The sequence below is a fragment of the Dermacentor silvarum genome, chromosome 4 (genome assembly GCF_013339745.2).
Source record: "Dermacentor silvarum isolate Dsil-2018 chromosome 4, BIME_Dsil_1.4, whole genome shotgun sequence".
Taxonomy (NCBI): domain Eukaryota; kingdom Metazoa; phylum Arthropoda; class Arachnida; order Ixodida; family Ixodidae; genus Dermacentor; species Dermacentor silvarum.
The window spans coordinates 74,574,962-74,594,214 of record NC_051157.2 but is presented as its reverse complement, the minus strand read 5'-3'; the positions used below and the strand labels follow the sequence as shown (position 1 = coordinate 74,594,214).

General features: G+C 46.5%; 2 protein-coding genes across 2 annotated transcripts in view; one reads left to right on the top strand and one right to left on the bottom strand.

The window, feature by feature from the left end:
- The first annotated feature begins 329 nt into the window (after nucleotides 1-329).
- On the top strand, nucleotides 330-7,135 carry LOC119450246 (exosome complex component RRP43-like). The gene is made up of 9 exons (XM_037713633.2): nucleotides 330-367; nucleotides 452-488; nucleotides 568-631; nucleotides 698-771; nucleotides 867-912; nucleotides 1,380-1,485; nucleotides 1,565-1,610; nucleotides 1,756-2,071; nucleotides 5,916-7,135. Exons 1-9 carry the CDS (start codon nucleotides 351-353, stop codon nucleotides 6,035-6,037), a joined length of 828 nt encoding a protein of 275 aa, XP_037569561.1. The 5' UTR covers nucleotides 330-350; the 3' UTR covers nucleotides 6,038-7,135.
- LOC119450245 (transcription factor SPT20 homolog) overlaps nucleotides 6,072-19,253 on the bottom strand; it is a 40,953-nt gene continuing 27,771 nt past the window's right edge. The window contains exons 19-21 of the mRNA XM_037713632.2: nucleotides 16,942-17,120; nucleotides 14,376-14,466; nucleotides 6,072-7,688 (exon numbers count right to left, since the gene is read on the bottom strand). Of these exons, the coding sequence (XP_037569560.1) occupies nucleotides 7,540-7,688; nucleotides 14,376-14,466; nucleotides 16,942-17,120 (419 nt within the window). The 3' untranslated portion in view covers nucleotides 6,072-7,539. The remainder of the gene's footprint in view (nucleotides 7,689-14,375; nucleotides 14,467-16,941; nucleotides 17,121-19,253) is intronic.

Sequence of the window (19,253 nt, the reverse complement as noted above, 5' to 3'; positions counted from 1 at the left end):
GTCTCATGCCCTGTCATGCTTAGAAACGATGCCCACGCTGTTCTTGGCTCGGAGTTATTAAACTGGCTTTTAGCGTGTTTGGCGTATTTCGACATGTGTTGTTGCTTAATTGTCCTCAGACAGGCTAAACGCACTGTGCGCGAGTCGGGAAAAGCCGACTTCGCTGTACTGAATTAAACTACACGCGTTGTTTGATGCAATTATGTTCATCTCGACGTAATGGCGGGGCGTAAGTAAATTATATTAGATGCATAGAGTTACATCTCCCTGTACTCGAGGGGAGACTCCCACGCGTGGGATTACTCTCCTAGTCATCATCATCATCACCATCGTGTTTGTGATGTTTAAAAATGGCGGCAGAGTTCAGGTGAGTGCATGTGGCAGTCATGCTCTTGGCATTATTTCAAGTTTAAAGTCCTCTCTGTAATGCTTATTCGTGTTCGTGATGCAGGCTACTACAGTCTCGGCTTCATTTGGCTCAACGCCAGGTACAAGTTATATTTTCCCCCCTCGTCCTTAAACAGGAAAATAACTGTGTTACACCTGTCATCCTTTTCACTGTATCAGGGACCGTACGAAAGATCTGATGGGAGAGAGCTGAACGAGAGAAGACCAACGGCTTTAAACATAGGTGTGTATAAAATGCGGAAGATCTCTAAAGCTAGTCTAAATAACAAACTACCTACGCACTTTTCAGGTTCTATATCGACCGCTGACGGATCAGCGCTTGTTAAGATGGGGTGCACAACAGTAATCTGTGGTGTGAAAGCGGTAAGCGCTTGAAGTTAGATCGGCGGTGCATAAACTGCTTTTGTCACTATTTATGTTTTTTTTTTTTTTTGCTTGCACTCTTACCTTTTTTAAAGGAACTTGCTGAACCGGCGGTCACTACTCCGAAACAAGGGTTTATCGGTAAGTCCGGCGGGGTAGCGACACAGTTGTTTTCCGCTCACCAATGTGCAGTGTTTGACGAGTTCCTCCCACTTCACTGTATCAGCTACCCACTCCTTTTTCAGTTTCCTGGCATAAAGATGGTAGCATTTTGTTAAGACTCTTAAGCAGACCTTGTTTCTTGTAGGCTTCGGACTGGACCTCTATTTTCATGTCGATGCAGCCTTTGTCTCTTATTACGTGGCTGTGTAGCGTTAGTGTTTACGTTGTATCCTTGGCACGATTTTAGAGGCATTCATTATTGCCTGTGTGTAGCCGTTTTCACAACTTATGCAGTCAAGCTCTATTTAGCTGGTAATTACCTCAGTGATTGGAGGTGGCCTGATTTTAGAGATTGTTGGTTACAGCAACTGCCAGGCACATGCACAACTGTGCCTACTGAAGTGAGACTCCCTATTTCATTAAAATTGACTGTTATTACCGTGCAGTGCCAAATGTGGATCTGCTACCTCTCTGTTCACCAATGTTTAAGCCAGGACCTCCAAGTGAACAGGCCCAGGCTTTAAGCAAGATGATGCTCGACGTTCTGACCAGGTGATCATCACTGTCTACCTTTTTCTTTCATTTTAGAGGGTATGCATCTAGTAACCTTTTGAAAAATCTTCTATTGCAGTTCAGAAAGCGTAAACCTAGAGAAGTTGTGCATAGAGGAAGGAAAGGTACGAGTTTGATGGGCTGTTATCAGCAGGCTGCATTGACCTGTCTTGGTTGTAGTTGTCAGTGTGTTCATAATGCATATCAGGCATGCAGCTTTCACGATTGTTTCATTGATATTGAACTTCTGTTCTCTTTTTTTTTTCCCAGCTTTCGTGGTGCCTTACTGTTGATCTGACGTGTCTGGACTATGATGGAAACATGGCGGAAGCATGCATCTTAGCTGCCACTGCTGCACTCTGTTCATTAACGCTGCCCAAAGTGGTCACAAGCGATGGTGAAGTCAATGTGTTACTGGAAAGAGAGAAGGTAGATATTAGCGATGGTCCCCTGGCAGCCACATTTGCAGTCCTTGCAGATGATACTATTGTGGTTGACCCAACGCATGAAGAAGAATGCCTTGCTGCAGAGACCTTCACAGTCGTCTTGAATGCTGATAACAACATCTGTGGAGTTCACAAACCAGGCAAGTTGCTTGTTGTATGTCATTAAAATGTTAAGCCTAGTGTGTGTGCATGTTTTACCAAGCAATTTTGTTGCCTTGTCATCCGAGGGTGGCAACGTGGTCTTTTAGAAACACTTATACACAGTCCAGTCACATTAATGTGACCACTTGTCAAAAGCCAGAATAACCACCTTTCACAGAGCAGACTGCTGCGAGACGTGCAGGAAGATAGTCAATTAGGTTCCTGAAGGTGTTCGCTGGGATGTTGAGCCGTGCCGTGGCCAGCAGCGCTAGATTACGCGGTGGAGGATCCATGGTGCGAACAACCCGATGGAAGGGTCCAGCCTGGACCCTTCTGGACAATGGTTGCAGGGTGTTTGCTTTCAAAGGTTTCATGCCGTATACGCCAACGTCCATCTGTCCAGTGGAGCATAAAACGTGATTCATCGGAAAACGTCACTTGTCGCCACTCAGCGGACGGCCAGTTGCGGTACTGGCGTGCAAATTCCAGCCTTCGTCGCTGATAACAGCAGTCGGCATAGGTGCATGAACCAGGCGTCTGCTGCGGAGGCCCAGACGCAGCAACGTTCGCTGAACAGTAGTTTGGGAGACACTGTTGGTAGCCCCTTGGTTCATTTGGTCGGTCAGTTGCTCAACGGTAGCACGTCTGTTCGCCCGAACGCATCTCCGCAGCCGTTGTTGACCTCTGTCATCTATGGCCCATGGTGCACCACATTTGCCACGTCGCTGATTTTGGACAGTCCCATTAAAAAAATTTTTTTTACTTGAATATACTGCAGGCCCTTCACGGCCCGTGCAGGAGTGGTACAGAAACGATATACTTTTACCACGGCGGCACGTGAACAGTTCACAAACTTAGCCGTTTCGGAAATGCTTCCACCCTTGGCCCGAAAGCCAATGATCATGCCCGTTTGGACGTCGGATAAATCGCTCCGTTTCTGCATTATGCCAGTGATTGCAATTTTTCCAAAGCCCTCACACACCCTTTATATACGCTCAACTGCACTGTGCTGCCACCTGCTTTCTGTGATTGGTTATTTAACGTTGACGTTGAAAGTACGTGGTGGTCACATTAATGTGACTGGACTGTGTAATGCTCTGTAGAAAACTTTATGCATTTACTAGCTAAAAGAATTCAATCCAGGTACCCCACACCACATTTCAAATATTTTACACTCATTTAGGTGTGTGGCTCTTGACAAACGTAGATAGCTAGTAAAATAAAAAAAGTTTGTATTCTAGCATTCTCAGTGACATAGTACATGCTGGTTGTGAACTGGCGAGTGACTAGAGCTACATAATGTTTGGTTTGGCTTGCAAGTACATTACCGAACCACACTCATGTTATTCACCTAAGGCTTGTAGAACTTAACGCCGGTGCTGAACTCACTGTCTCCTTTCCATGCTTCATAAGTAAATTAGAGCTCTGAGGGGGTCTCCTGTAAGTGTCCACCTAGTGGACATGTCCATTTTGTCTGCTGCTGAAGTTCTAATTGGCTGGGCCAGGGTATGCGTCGGAAAGATACAGGTGCCCCCTGCCAATCAGCACATCAGCAGCAGATGAAATGGCCATCTCCACTAGGTGGACATTTAGAGAATACACCTCTGGGCCCTGGCAGAATGGTGCATTAGTGACCTATAGACCTCTTACACCACCATACCCATAGGTGCCACTGTATTAGGTCATGTGACAGCGCCCATCATTGAGCGCCTTCTGATTGGCGTTTTCTCACCTGTTTACAATGGCCATGGCAGCCTGAGGCACAGGTAAGACAGCCGCTGTTTCGGCCACTACGGTGAGCAGCGAGTGGGCAGACGACACATAACTATAGCTGCAGAGGCAGTGTAAGTGTACCTTTCATTTATCCGTTCTGGCTGCATTGTAGTCTGTGCAAGCTTACTGGCTGAAGGTGACATGTAGCAGCCTGATGTTTGCTTTTACCTTTTTTATTCTATTCATTGTAGCGGTAGACTTGAAAGGCTGTTACGGCCGTGTTCCTGTTGTCGTTAACTGTATATGCTACAACTTCGTTTGGGAATAGGCATGTATGCACGTGCAAACAATGCCTGTTTGCAACCTGCTCTCAACATGGTGGTTGGTTCAAGCTGCGTCATTGTTGACGCAACACTGATAACTTAATTTCGGAAAGATTTTCTGATTCTTTACCAGTGTAGATTAAAATGCATTTGCATATGCGTGGACAAAAATGTTGCAAGTAGCCGAGCGATCGCTCACCTGCTGTTTGATTTGCGGCGTAGGTAGAAAACTAGTGGTGCCTGCCTAATATTCCATGTTTGAGTTTGCTCCTGTGGAAAGTGAAGCAGCTTGAGTAAGTCGGTCTCTCTTGCGTGGGGCGGACGTGGCACCGACGTGCATGCTTATTGAAGATAAACATACAGTGATATCTTGTGCCAGGCGCAGCTGTTGCTGCAGGCGTTGTTAGCCTGGAAGTCATTGCCAGCAATCGGCTATTCAGCGCTGGCAGCCGAGCTTGTGTTCGCCTTGTCAAAAAGTGTGCATGACAAACAGTTGTAAACATGAGCACTCCTTGTGAATCTGAAGTGGATGCTCACACACCGTCTCATACCACACCTTGAAGTCTCTGACGCAATTTTTGCATTTCACAAAAGATCACCGTCTTCCTTCTGCTCTTCCACATTTTACAAAAATAGTACCATAGTACTAAGCGAATTGAATTATGTGGTTTTACACGCCAAAACCACGATTTGATTATGAGGCTTGCTGTAGTGGGGGACTCTGAATTAATTTCGACTACCAGGGGATCTTAAACGTGCCTCCAATGCCTGGAACACGGGCATTTTTGCATTTTGCCCATCGAAATGCGGCTGCTGCGACCGGGATTTGATCCAGCAACCTCGTGCTTAGCAGTGCAACGCCATAGCCGCTAAGACATCGCAGCGGATCAGTACGAAGCAGTCCCCGGACTCTCAGCGAAACGTTAGTGGAGTGGCCGGCAGCGGCTGGTGCCTGCTTGCTCCCAATTCAGAAGGCATTCACTGGTGGCACGCCTGTAGTGGCCCCTAGTGTGCTGTGAGCAGACTGCTCTCTCTAAAAGGTCTATATGGTGTGGTTTACAACATATGAAAAAAACTGAAAAGCCACTTCATTGTGCCTTGAATGTGCAGCCACAGGTACCTATCTGTGTAACAAAATGGAGAGAGTTCGTAGAACGTTCATGCCAGCACAGCTGTTTTGCAAGCATAGTAGGCCTGGAAAAAAAAAAGCATTGGTTCCAGGTTGCTATCCAAAGATGATACGGTTCTTATATGTGAGCTGTAGGTTCAATGTATTACATATTTATTAACATTTATTCTTCAAGTATGAGGGATTTGAGAAATGTGTAGTGGTAGTGGCTGTTTTCACACACAATGAAAAAAGCTGCTGTAGGAAGAAAGACATTTTTTTGTGGTTTATGTTGCATACCCCTCTAATGTGTCTATAAATTATAATTTATTGAGAGTGGAATGCAGTAAATCATCTACAATTCTCACCTCCCCACCACCACTGTAATGCCTTTTGGTAATGTGGGTAACAGATAAAATAAATAATAAACACAGCCACTGCAGTTTAGTAATACTTCTTGGCAGCTCCTGCAATAAAGAATGGCTGGAGAATCTCAAGTTGGCTATTCCCAGCTAGGTTTCAGTGCATATTTGTGTTTTATGAACCTAGACAGAGAATCTCTGGGCGGAAGCTTACCTTGTGCCAAGAACTACTAGTACAGTTATATCGTCTCATGCAGTGATTGGTACTCTTGGGTTTTTCGGAACCCACTTCAGCAACTAGCGATATGGACTATATGGCTGCATTTTTTTTTTCCAGGTGGCTTTGCACTCGGCACTGACCAGATGTCCCAGCATGTGGAAATTGCAAGGAAGCTAGTGAAGGACACTCGTGATTTGCTTTCTACAGCTCTGTCTAATGTAACTCAGTGCACTGTATAGAAGCAAACCGTCGAATACTAGTTCAATGTGAAAATAAGTTGTAAGAAAGATTTATTTCAGTGACAATCAACCTTTACTGAACATTAAAAATGTACACATTCAACGACAGCAACACTCAGGAAAAAAAAAAAGCATTGCTTTGAAACACTTCATGCAAGTTAAAAACTATTCTTTACACATTTCTTTTGTATGTACATATTTTGTCGCCACCACACACACCTCTACTGGGCAGCCTGCAGGGTTTGCCCAAGAAATACCTTTACAAAATTTGCAGTGTGGTGGTAACAAGGGAAATTATAATATAAAGTGTGCGAAATCCCTTGTTAAGTAAAAACAATGCATCGAGAAGAAAAAATAATGCTATCTACTTCATAAAAATCTCCTTGCCTGCTGAGTGGCATGATCAGTTTCTATGTACAACACTGGAAAGTCGTTTACAAAGGCAGCAACAGTGCTTTGTAACAGCAACAACACTTTCCCTGGCCATGTCTCAGTTTTGGTTGCCAAGATGAAGCATATTCAACACAACTGTCCGACGGCCTGCAGATGTTAAAATTTCCCTAAAAGTGAATATATACTACAGAAGACCACCCCCCAAAATGCAGGAACGGACTAACAATGCACTTCGTGGACCAGTTCCGACATGCACTGAAACTGTGGCTGGTTGCAAATTTTAAAAGTTTCCTAAAAGTGATGTAGAGAAAAAAAAAATGAAATGAGACATAACATAGAGGACCACTCCCCTCAAAATGCAGGAAGCTATGTGCTTGGTGGCCACTCTGAAGCAGAAAAGCATTCGCTGGAGATTTATGGTGTGCTAATGATGCATGGCATTTCTGCTGAAATGCACAAAACAAAGGAAGGCCTGGTTGCGGTTATGTTGTGCATGCAACCTAGAGGGACTTGGCAGAATTAAATGTATGCAGCCATAGTTGAAAAAATTGTGAAACTGGCCGCCTTTCATGCCTGAAACAGAACGAAAGGGGAGGGACCTGCTTACCTAAATAATAATAATAAACAAGGTAAAGACAGCCTGCTTGAAAAAACATCACAAATGTTATAGGCCAACTGCAACAAAATTTTAGACCGCTTAACAACCCTAGTTTCAGACAGCAAAATTTTACGTATGAAATACGAGCGGATGCATTCCTGGAAGAAAAGCAAACACCGCCAATATGGCTTGCTGAAAACGACGCAAACCCAGAACGCCGAGAACCAGTGTGGCTCTCCATGGCACAACCTCCATGATTTGGTGGCACCCACGGTGCGTCGAAAATCTCGGAGGTCATGTTCTGGGATTTGTGTCGCATCTGCTGACCACGAAGTCCATGTGTCATCTGCTATTTAAAGGATGTCAATAATAAAACTGGACAACTATCAGCCCTGATGATTTGCCAAGATTGCTTCGATAGTGTATAATTATATAACCAATTATAGCCAAAGTGAAATTTTGTTGCAGTTGACCTTTAAAAATGGCTCTCGAGGCATCGCTACGAGCAATGCTATGTTTTGCCGGACTTTTTGCGACTGCGTTGCCTCGCAGCAGCCCCACCGCCTCCGCCAGGCTGCTGAGAAGCTGCACTGTGCGCTTGAAGCTGCAGCTGCTTTTGCAGGGCCATTTGCAGCTGCTGATTGTGCACAGTGGTTGGTCCTGCGTGTAAAGAAACCATTGCATGGTCTGTAGTAATGCAAACAATTTAACCGTTGTGTCATACATGTTAGCTTTGGCGCAACATGGACGAATACAAAGATAACGCGGTGTGCCTAACCCTTTCAGTGCTGTGCCCGAGCATATGCACACCTCTGGCTGCGCCCGAGATAATTTGTGAACGTGAACCATCCATAGAATGGTTGTGCCATCTACTCAGGGTAGAACTGAAATTTAGGTTTTGTTTTATTCATGGCATGACAAAGCTTATCGACTGTTGCTGTTGCTCGTGTTTTTCCCTTTCCAACATGGCGGACCGCTGCAAACAGCCCGCACATCTTTTTTTTAACAATGAAGCAATTAAAAAGCTTTGATTTACAGGACATCAGTAGTAATTACGAAGCATCTTCAGGGAAAAATTAGTGACAAGGAGGCCATGTTGCCAAAGAAACACTAAATATACAAATTAGGATTATTAATACACGTGCCCTAATTGCCCTTTAAATTTTCAAACTTAGGAATCAGTAAGATGTTATTGAATTTGCTACACTTAGGAAAAACACCTGACACCCAAAGGGTTAAGCACACTGTGCTATCATCATCTTTGTATTCATCTATGTTGTGCCTGAAGCTAACATGTACAACTCAACACATCGCCCAACAATGTGTACTAACTGTTGCATACAGTTGCGATACATAAAAAATTGGCCCCGTGAGCAATCTGTGCATGGATCCTAGTCTTGCACACTGCTACAAAACGGTGACTGCAAGTTCTTCTAAAGCCAGATTGGCCGATAACGGGAGATGTGGAGCTCAAAAACAGCAAAGGAGAAATTGCTTACAGTATGCTTGTAAGCAAAGTATCCTGGAATAGCTTAAAAATGCATAGTTGCTGTTTATTTCTTCTCTCCTCGAGTTAAATATTTAATTTAAGAGTTTTCTTGGACTGAAGTAAAGGAGTGCAAACAGGATGGAAGAAAGTGAGGTGGCACAAATATAGTGCAAACTTCAACTAGGCTATTGGCTAGTTGAAGTTTGGTCTTTCGCATACCTTTATTTTCATGCTCTTAAATGCCCAAGTGGTGGTGATGGGACTATCGTTATTGCAGTTATGGTTTTACTACAGAGACAGTTTAAAACTTTACTTTCACAAAAATGGGAGAGAGGTTCAAACCTGGCAAGAGTGCTCCTATGTTGATAGTCACAGAAGCAAAGGAACATTCCAAGGGCCCGATCTCTTCCACATAACACCTATATACATTAAAACCTTGTTAATATGTACCCCCTTGATAAGTAATTCCAGTTTAAATATAGTCTCGATGAATCCTCGACCCTGTCGCTATTGAACTTAAAGGTGCCCTGAACCACCCCTCGGGCTTGGTGGAATAACATAGTCCGCGGGTAGCATATGCTGCTGTGAACATCTCAGCCAAGTTTTGCTGCCATACACAGTGCATGGAGCTCACAAGCGCTCAGAGCGCGGTCACCCTTTCTCTCAAACACACTCTTTTTAAAAGAAGCCTGCTCCTCCTTCTCTTCTGGGCACTTTATTTCGTAATAAAGAAACTTCCCATACGCAGCTGCTATTGGTAGCTGTGGTTAGCTACGTAGCGTACATACTGCAGCCGCCGCGGGGTGCTGCCACGAGTCCACTGGCTAAGTGCACTGCGGCTCGCTGAGGACAACCGCGTTTAGCTTACGTTTAGCTCGTCGTAGGCACCAAAATCGAAAGTCATGGCGTCTACGTTAACATCCAAAATGAAATTTAACCTGCGCACCATGGTGATATTTAAAAGGCAGAGCATTGTGGGCACGCCCCACTCCGCCGTAGCCTTCGCAGTTCAAGGCATTGAAGATGGAACGGGAGCACAGCAGAGGCCATTTTTGATTGCCAATAACTCCTCTTCTGCTGAACGCGTTGAAGTCCTTTTTGTGGCTAAGCATTTCTGAGATATCCTATTTTTCACTTCAAGTGCCATTCTCCACTCCCGATAAAAAGTGGTTCAGGGCCCCTTTAATGCATTGGCTGACTGCTTAAGCCGTAGTCACTTACCGCATGCCAAAGGGTTAGTGCGTAGTATTTACTTCATTTTTTGGTGCGTAAGAGCCTGGAGCCAGGGAAATGTGTGCGCAAACCATAGATAGTGACATCAAAACATGGTGGTCATGACGTGTTTCCTGCTCCCATAGCTTCTGGCACTTCTTGGTTATTCATGATGACGACGTGGAAGTTGGTAATGGCCCTTCCGTTTCCCACGCAGCGCGTGCATTTACCGTCATGACGCCGTTTGCAGAGAAGTGGAGCCTGACAGAGAAACTGGCTCGCGGCCTTGCTTAGTTTGAGGATGCTGTCGTCGTTGCAAGGCCGCCACGGCAGCAAGTAAATTCTTGCGGCCTGATTGCAACTAAAACTTGTCTTCGTGTGTGTTTCGGTGAGAATTAAGACGTAGTTCTTTTCTCGCCAGTAAGTCTACAGCCGCTCATCTGCCATTGTCGGTTAGTATAATTAGCACATTGCAAAGTGCGCACCTGATCCATGTTTCCCGTCAACTACGTATTAACAATGTTTTACTGTACCTAAGAAAGTATACGGCAGCACAGCTGTCGCCGTAGCTCAATAAGTAGAGCATCACGTGACATGCGGAAGATGTAGGTTCTGCTCCCGCTGCTGATAAATTGTTCACTTTACCTTATCATTTCTACATTTCAATTAAAAACCACGCGTAATTCCCCCTATGCTATTCTTGGCTTCATTGTCTTTTCACTTCCTGCGGTTGGTACTAAAAAAAAAAAAAACTGAGCCCCTTGGATTTACTTGTTCTTCCCACCCTACAATGTTAGATCACTTAAGGGAGTGCATGTGCAGACATCACACTACGACCAGCAATCGCCCATAATCTTGCTTGTTCCAATTTTCCTCTGCAGCACAAAAGATCATTCACGGGAGTTATTGTACGTAGCTTACTCCTTCCAAAATCTGACATTGTCCCAATCATGACTGTAAGGCTGACATTTTTTTGTAACATGCAAGATTCCCTTGGGAATTACCAAACCAGAAAACTCAAATGTAATGGCCTATTACAGGACACCAGTTTCATCGATGACGACCCATCTACATATTTAGTTTTCGTGTCACTCTGAGCTGATGCGGGAAGTCTGAACTGGGCACACTGTCATCTAGGCAGTTTCCAGAGCTCTGCTTTGTGCCATACAGTCAAACCTCGTTAATACGTACCCACTTAATGTGTAATTGCGATTTAAACGTAGTCGCGTAGATTCACCCACCGAGCCCCCATTAAACCCCATGTATTGGCTGACCGCTTAAGCTGTAGTCGCTCATTGCCGACCAAACGGTTAGTGCATACTACAGTTAAACCTGCTTATAACAAACCTCCATATAACGAATTCCTCGATATAAATAAGTTTTTCTATTCCCCGCCGTTACTCCATAGAATTCACTGTGTTTGAGACCTCTACATAACGAAGTGGCAGCGGGAGACCCCGTCGAAATAACGAATTTTCCCCGCCGACAACCTAGAGATTTCGCCCCAAATTTAGTCATTTTTGCGCGAGCAGCATTCGGGAGCACCTTCTCTGCCGCGACGGAATGCGAAGCGGCGGCATCGCACTTAGCTGCGCTCGAATTCACGGCGACTGCAGGCGGGCGTGACCTTTCCACCTCCCTTCATTCAAACCTGATCCCGCCGCTTGCTGCAGCTGGCCTAGCTCGCCAAGCCGGCACTCTCCTTTTCCAGTTGATATTGCTGAAGAAAGAAAAAACATTATTTTTTTTTGAACGCGCTGGCAGCGCCACTCTTTGGTTACTGTGCAAGTCTCTGCGCTTCACTTCACTAACCTGGCACTAGGTGACACTATAGGGCCGTTTATAGTCCGACTTAACGCGAGCGCGCACGCTACGCCACGTTGGCGAAATCGACCCCCTCTATAGTCGAACGCACCGGCGCAGCCAATGTAACCGGCGGCTTCCGATGCGCCCTGATGGGCCCGGCGCCGAATTAACTCCTGACCCATTCGCGCGTTGGTTGTGCCGACTGCACCGACCCACAATGCCATTTCGTGCGAAGAAATAAAGGCGCCCACGCCGCTTTGCCGATGGTCGCAGACAGCCGTTCAAAGCGGCGCGCGGGCTTGGGATCGTTCTGCGCATGCTCTGAAGACAACAGCCGACGACGGCGCACGCGTCGGAGTATAGAGGAGATAGTGTTCGGCTGGCGCAGCGCAACCGGCATAGCGTGACTGCCCGCAAACGACGCTGGCCCGCGCGCCGATAACGTCGGACTGTAACGGGCCTTATACGACGCCATCGGTAAGCGGTAAGAATCGAGTAAATACGGTAAGCGTTTCTTTTTCAAATTTTCGTGCCGAACCTGCATATAACGAAATCATCTTTATAACAAAGTTTTTCAGGAATTTGTCAATTTTGTTATATCCAGGTTTAACTGTATTTTTGTTTCTTATCTACACGCACAGGCACAAAATCGGCAAAATCTCATGTGCGCTGACGTTCGATTGCCGTGTTGCGACACCCGGACGACAGTCGCCAGCGATAGTAAACTTAAAACATGGCCACCATGACGTATTTCCTGCTCATACAGCTGTTGCAGATTTCCGCGCACAACAGCATAGCCTTCGACATTTGCTCCCGGTAACGTGAAGAAGCCGCTGGTAGGAGGTGCGAATTCGCTCTCGCCGTCAAATTCAAGTAGTAAAAGCACAGAAGCACATTTTATTGCAAAGTGCATTTCTGTCGCCACCTTGGACGTCGCTTTGAGGTTCCGTATAAAGTCCAAACTACATCGTCGCCGCGCGCCATATGCTGTATGTGCGAGTGAAAGCTTGCGAGGGTCAGTCGCGTGCGCGAGGGAGAAAGGCGGGGCGGAAGCGTGCTTCTTCTGTTGCGCGCGAGGCACGGTGGGGGAGGTGAGAAAGGGAGGGGTTTACTTTGGCGGCAGCCGCGCGGCCTCCGTATCTTAAAAGCGATCTGCAGCGTGGAAAATGTGCGTGCCCTCGCAGGCCTCATCTTCATATCTACAGACAAAGTGCAACTAAAGCCGGTAGCTTCGTATGTGCTGTGCTTTCGACGTCTAAGTCGCGTTGAAGCGAAAGGCAGCACGCTCACTGCTGCTGCCGCGCCTCCTCACTCCAGCGTTTTGAAAGTGAATTTCCGCGGTCATCAAGCGAGACGTGTTAATGTTCACCTGCGCACGCATTATACCGTGCTTGTTAATTTAGTTGGTAAGTGGGGCCTCATGGACAAACTGGCTCGCGGCCTTATCGAGTTCGAAGATGCCATCGTCGCGGCAAGGCCGCCCCGGCGGCAAGTTAAGATTACCGATTTTTTGCTGCCTACCCGCAAATAAAGCCTGTCTGAGTGCGTGTGTTTGAGAGCATCGTGACGTAGTTCTTTTCCGGCTGGTAAGTAGCCGCTAAACTGGCATTGGCGGTTAATTCGTACATAGTTTAGTGCGTACCTAAACGTCGTTCCCGGCCAACTATGTATTAATGAGGTTTGACTGTACTGGACTGCACCAGGAGGGCATGCAATCTTTTTTTTTTTTTTAACCAGAATGAAAGTGCAGGAAACGTCGCCACTTGACAGCAGTGGCATTTACTTGTTTTCATATACCGAAGTTAAGTAAATCAAACCCAAGAACTAAAAGAGCACACGAAGTCCCAGTGTGGTCGGTGAAGGAGCATCACTAGTTCACTAGAAGTTCACTAGGTCACTAGAAGAATAAGAAGGAGCGTCACTAGTTCAGTCAAACATGCATGAGGAGAATTAAACAGGCACACAAGGTTCCAATGTAGTAAGAGATGTACTATAGGCCCACAGACAGGAATGACCATGCGCACATTTTTACAACAGGTTGGAACATATTCTACTACAGTCACACATTGCTAGACACAATGTACTTTTGTGAACTCTATAAGCAAGTGTATTATGCGCATCAGAGTGGCTCGAATCGAAACTGACCTGACTATTGTGGGCTTCAGTAAGCCTCGTGGAAAGAAATTTATTTTTCAATAACCTGTTTCTGAATTGGCACTAGGACGTGGTTTCGGTTTCCTATCTGATTGAAAAGCTCAGGCAATTTACAGGCCAATTTTTTTTAGAAGGAGTATGGAATTCACACATTGTGAGCTGCCTTTCTCACTTTGAAATCTGTAGGCTGAACATTGGCATCTTTGATGGGAGATAATGTGTCTTAGATGCATTCACTGTCCCCTTAGCGCTGCCAAGACATGCTGTAGCAACTGGGGTCACGATTAGGGTCACCATTGAGGTCAGGCATGTGTGTGCTGACCTGTCAAGTTCTAATAATCCGGCCAAAGCCAATTTCAGGATCAAAATAACAAAAGAGTGTATGGGCACTAGGAAAACCTTCAATCGAGATCACATTGGTTAACTGAAGTTTAATTAATGGAAATGTACAAGGGCTATGATTGACTCGCACACAATAGTGTGCAGTATAGTAATGGTGACTATCAAGACAAGGGGCACACAGCTGGAACTAGCACAAAATTGGATACATTAGCAAGTCCACAAGTATTATAGGCTGGCAGTAGAACACTGAGGCATGCGTGGCTTGGGTGCAGCTAGTGCAATTTCTTTGTGGGTATGCATTCTGACAGCAGTTGGTGCAGAATATTGAAAAACCTGATGCCTACCTGTGGCATTGTTTACAACATTAGACGCAGCTGGGGCCATCTGTCGAGGCAGCGTCCCAATCAGTGGCAGTGTCTGTTGGCCCCCTGGAACCTGCAAGCAATACACAAGGACGATGTCATGTTTGGTGGTGTTTTTTGGCGTGCAGTTATTTTGTTTCCCTCTTTAGCATGTGTGGCATGTTGAGCATATGTGGCATGTCAGCCTGCATGGCCTATGCCACATAAGCTGATAAACTTGTCAAATTTGCATGTCGCAGCAATTCAAGTACTTAACGCAGTGCAACCAATATATTGAAGGCCTCAACTCGAAAACCTCCTCTGATCTAGGTGGATTACCGTATTTATTGGATTATAAGGCAGTCACGATTATAAGGCGAGGGTGCAGTTCGGGAACCCAAGAAAAAAAAAAAAAAAAAAAGAAACCTCAAGTATGCAGACTAAATAAGGCGACATATAGTAGCCGACGGATTATTCAGACTCGGCAGGGATCGCCTGAAATGCTGAATTACTAACTCAGCCAGAACGCAAAATGGCGACCATGAAATGGGGGGGGGGGGGGGGGGAGCTACACCACATGTAGTGAAAGTTATCTGCAAATTTTGCCTTTAGGTGTGGCTTCACGGCATAGCAGCGCGCGCTGCCGTAAAGCCAAACTGTAAGGAGAAATTTGCAATGCCGTCAAGCCACACCTAGAGGCAACATTCGCGTATAAGGCGGGGGGGGGGCGACTTTGAGGCTATGGATTCTGGAAAAAAATCTTGCCTTATATTCGAATAAATATGATAGTTTTAATTGTACTTGTTGCCGTCTTGTTTTCAGAGGTAATCTGAAGTAATATTTGTTGCATTCTTGCTCTGACCAGCTGCTGTGGTTGGTTGGGTAAAGTTTGAATGTTGCAGTAAACTGTGTGAACACACAGGCATGGCCATAAGTTGGAGGCCCAATTAAGCAAGGTTGGTTCCAGCATTTCCAAATCACTTTTGCAGTGAGTGTAAAAATCACTATGCAGAAATTTGTGCAAAAGGGAGAAAGACACGAACAGAGCACGACACAATTATTCAGCGCACTTCATGGAGTGCCAGTTGTTTGCTAGCACTATGAATGCTTCACTGGCACTAGACTTCGTATTTCATTCGCATGCCTCAATCTGCAAACTACTGTGCGAGCGAGAGTTATCTCTATGTTTAATGTCTCTGCCACAGGTGGCACTGTTTGCTGAGGAGCTGGTGGTGCTGTAAAATGGGTGCACACTGGCTATCAGTCTACAGGCCTATACAGCTGAGCCTCTATACAATGAACACTGATACAATGAAGCAAGTCTAAAATATTTCTTACTGATATTTGCATGTAACGAATATAAGTCCCCTTGAGGAGTGTGCACAATTGTGCATGCCAATATAGTGCATCAAAAGCAAAAGCACCGACGAAAATAATGATATTTAAAACATGTCATACACACATTGAAATGCTTCTGATTAGACGTGCGCTGCAAGTTTGAATAATATGTGTAAAGTGTTTTAGTAAAATGAGTTGGAAGGTAGACGGCTGGCCGTTTGCTCTCGGTGTCAGTATGCTGTCATGTAGCAGGTTCCCTTTGTTTTTCAAAAGGCGCCTTTTTTGAGTGTCTGGATAGGTGCTTACTAAGTATGCCAGACATGAAATAGTCTAGTTCTCAGATCTGATGTTTTTGTAGAAAGTTCCTGCATGGAGTCCACACTTTGTAAACTTGACAAAACACACTGAAGAATTTGAAATCCCATTCTGCAGCTGTATGCTTTACACAATTCGAAAGATGCAAGAAATGTGGTGAAGCTAAATTTTCAATCGGCAGAATAGAATGGAGCCAGAAGAGGACATGCTTATAAGCAATACAGGATATTGACATGCACACATTGTTTATCTCTTTCCTGTCACTATTTTTCACCAGCTAAATGCTGTTACAATGCTATTGCTTGGCACAAGACGCCTACTGTACATGTATCGGAACCTTCCTGAATGTTGTCACCAATTCTATAGCAAAAAATCTTGTCTAATCAGATTGCCTGCCAACACAAATAGCGGTGTACAGTGGAATCTCATTGATACAATTCTGCGTAATACGTTTTTCGGGATAGTACTTTTCTTTTTTTTCCCGATAATATGATTTGGTTGGATGATACGATTTTCAGATGATACATCTTATTTTCCAGTTCCCGTGAAGATTGTATCAACAAGATTCCACTGTACATCCTGGAACGCATGCGATCGCCAGCAATTATGCTGGAATGTGTAATGAGTCGTATCAATAGCCAATGCATTTGACCCGTAGATGACCGACAACTATGCTCGCGACTATCGTTGCGCTTTGAGTGTCACTTGTTTTTCTAGGCACAAGTTCACCACCCAAGAAAGAGTTCAAATTTGTGAATCACAATTTTGGCACAGCCTTGTTCTTCACCGTCGGCACAACGTGACGGTAATAACAAAAATTCTTTTGCATTAGATATGACTTCCTTATAAATAAGGTTCGACTGTATCATTTTACTGGTTGCTTTTACTGTCCTGGGACAAAGAACAGCCTCCCTACCTGGAGCAGAGAGACAGGTGTGGGATTGCTGCGGACGGCCTGTGGCGGGGCAGCCTTCAGCGTGGGTGCCACCAGCTGGGCTGTCAGTGTTTGTGCCCCAAGGGTGGCCACTGTCAGCGGCATGGAGAGCACACCTGATGCGGGGCTCAGCACCGTTGACACTGGGTTCACCATTCCTCCTGCACAACACAGGTCACACATAAGTGGGCAGTGTACCATATTTTATTGCGATAGCAATTATATGGACACTTCAACCGGATTTCTGCCGTCGCCGATTTCTGCCGATTTCAACCCGTCGCCGTCGCCGTGAGGTTCCCTATAGATAAAATCTTCGCCGCGCGCCGTATGCCCGAGGGGAAGCGTGCGGGGACGCGCGCTATCACGGAGAGCGAACGCACTCAATCTCCCACGCGCAAGCAAGGAAGCGGGAAGCCAGCGCCGGAGGGAGCGGGGGGGGGGGGGGGGGGGGGGGCACTTCTACTCTGCCAACAACCGCGCTCGTCGCTCGCTCGCACCGTCGCTTATCTCCACACGGCTCTGACCTTTATGCGCCGTGCATTCGCCGCTCAGTTTCCGTTGACGCGATAGACCGCACGTACCTTCGCCCGTTGCTGCGGCGTATGCGCTTGCTGCCAGCGTTTTGACAGTCGTTGTCTGCAGTCATTCAGTGTGATCTATTCATGTTTGTTTGTGCGCGCTCACACCACGCTTGTTCAATCAGTTAGTAATAGTCGGGCCACATTTTCCAACGCACGCTACACATGCAATGCTGCCCGGGTCGGCAGTGCAGCGCTACAGGTGTGTCCCTTCGCACGCGCTGCCCACGGGAAGCGCTTCTCATCAACACCACCGTTTCACACGCGCCTTCTCGTGGTCATCGAGTCTCTCTTCATGTCGGTCTACTTACGCCGCAGCACACCTGCTTACTTAATCAGCTCATGTTTACTACAATTCATATTGCTACCAAAGCCGCTCACCTTACTTCGTATGACATTGCTGTGTTGCTATCGCATTCATTGCTTCGCCCTTAGGGCGAAACTGTGACATTTTTTGTGAATATACTAATGTGGGGTATGACTTTGAGAACTAAAGGCACATTACAGTGTAGACCGCTTATAACGTAAGTCGCCGGAGTCGCGAATATCCGTACTATAACCAGTACCGCACTATAACCAAAGCAACAATTTTCAAGGCCCGCACAGATGCAAAACATGTGCACCGAGCCGCCACGCGTATGCGACAGTCGAGGAATGCAGCTTAAACGTTTGCATCGAATTTACAGTCGAATCTCGTTAATTTGAGCCAAATCACACGGCGGCGCCTCCGACCGGCATTGCTCCGGCACCGCCATAGAGTAAAAGCTTAGGAGAGACCCCTCAATGTTGCGCGTGAACAAAAAAAAAAAAAAAAAAAGCTGCGGAAATTTCACTCTCTCTCAAATAGCAAGGTCGCCGATTCTGCGTTGCGCCGGAACATGCGTGTACGTACCGACGTCTCAGCCATGCTACCATAACCACGCGTAGAAAATGGCAGTGAACCCTTCTTTCTCCTTTATGCTTCCTCTACTTTCTAGTCACGTGTTGACCTTGCACGCTGCGGCTATGGCGCAGAGAGAAGCAGCGGCGATGTCCCAGGCCGGCCAACGAAACTGCCCACGCCGGTAAACGCCCACTTCCCGATAACGGCGAAAAACGAAACTTCGGGGAGCTGGCGCCGGGCCGGCTGGAGCGGCAGCGCCTGCACGGCGGCGGGCACGCACGGTGACAGTCGAAAGTGAGGGAGCTACGAGGGAGGGCGAGGGGAGCCACCGAAGCGGCGGAGTTGCCGAGGCGGAATCCGCTTCCCTGCCGCCCTCCTCCCTCACATTCCACGATCTCCGCATGCGCCCTTTGCCGTGCTGTGCCGGCGCCGCCCGCTCCCTGAAGTTTTGTTTACTGCCGTTATCGTGAAGCGAGCGTTGGCCGGCGTTGGCAGTTTCGTGGCCCTCGCTCGCTATGCGCACTGTGATATTTCACGGCTCGCACTCGAGATTCTGGTCCCAGCCTCACTGGCTGTTCGTTCGCACCACGTGCCCTTCTCCTCCACTTCGTCTCTCTTTCTTCCTCGATTGGGGCGCCCGTTTGAGGGGAGCGTTCGCCGTCTCCGCTGACTTCCGTACTCCCAGGCAGCCGCACTGTAGCCGGTATTTCGTTTCCCACAACTGCACTATAAGCAATACGTGCATACATGGAGTGCTATGGGAAAATTAATGGGAGTCTGAAAAGACCGCACTATATCCGGTCCTGCACTATAAGCGGTTACGTTATAAGTGG

Coding starts and splice junctions, on each gene's coding strand:
- LOC119450246 (XM_037713633.2), top strand. Junction 489..567: donor TTCATTTGGCTCAACGCCAG/GTACAAGTTATA, acceptor TCACTGTATCAG/GGACCGTACGAAAGATCTGA. Junction 1,611..1,755: donor TGTGCATAGAGGAAGGAAAG/GTACGAGTTTGA, acceptor TTTTTTTCCCAG/CTTTCGTGGTGCCTTACTGT.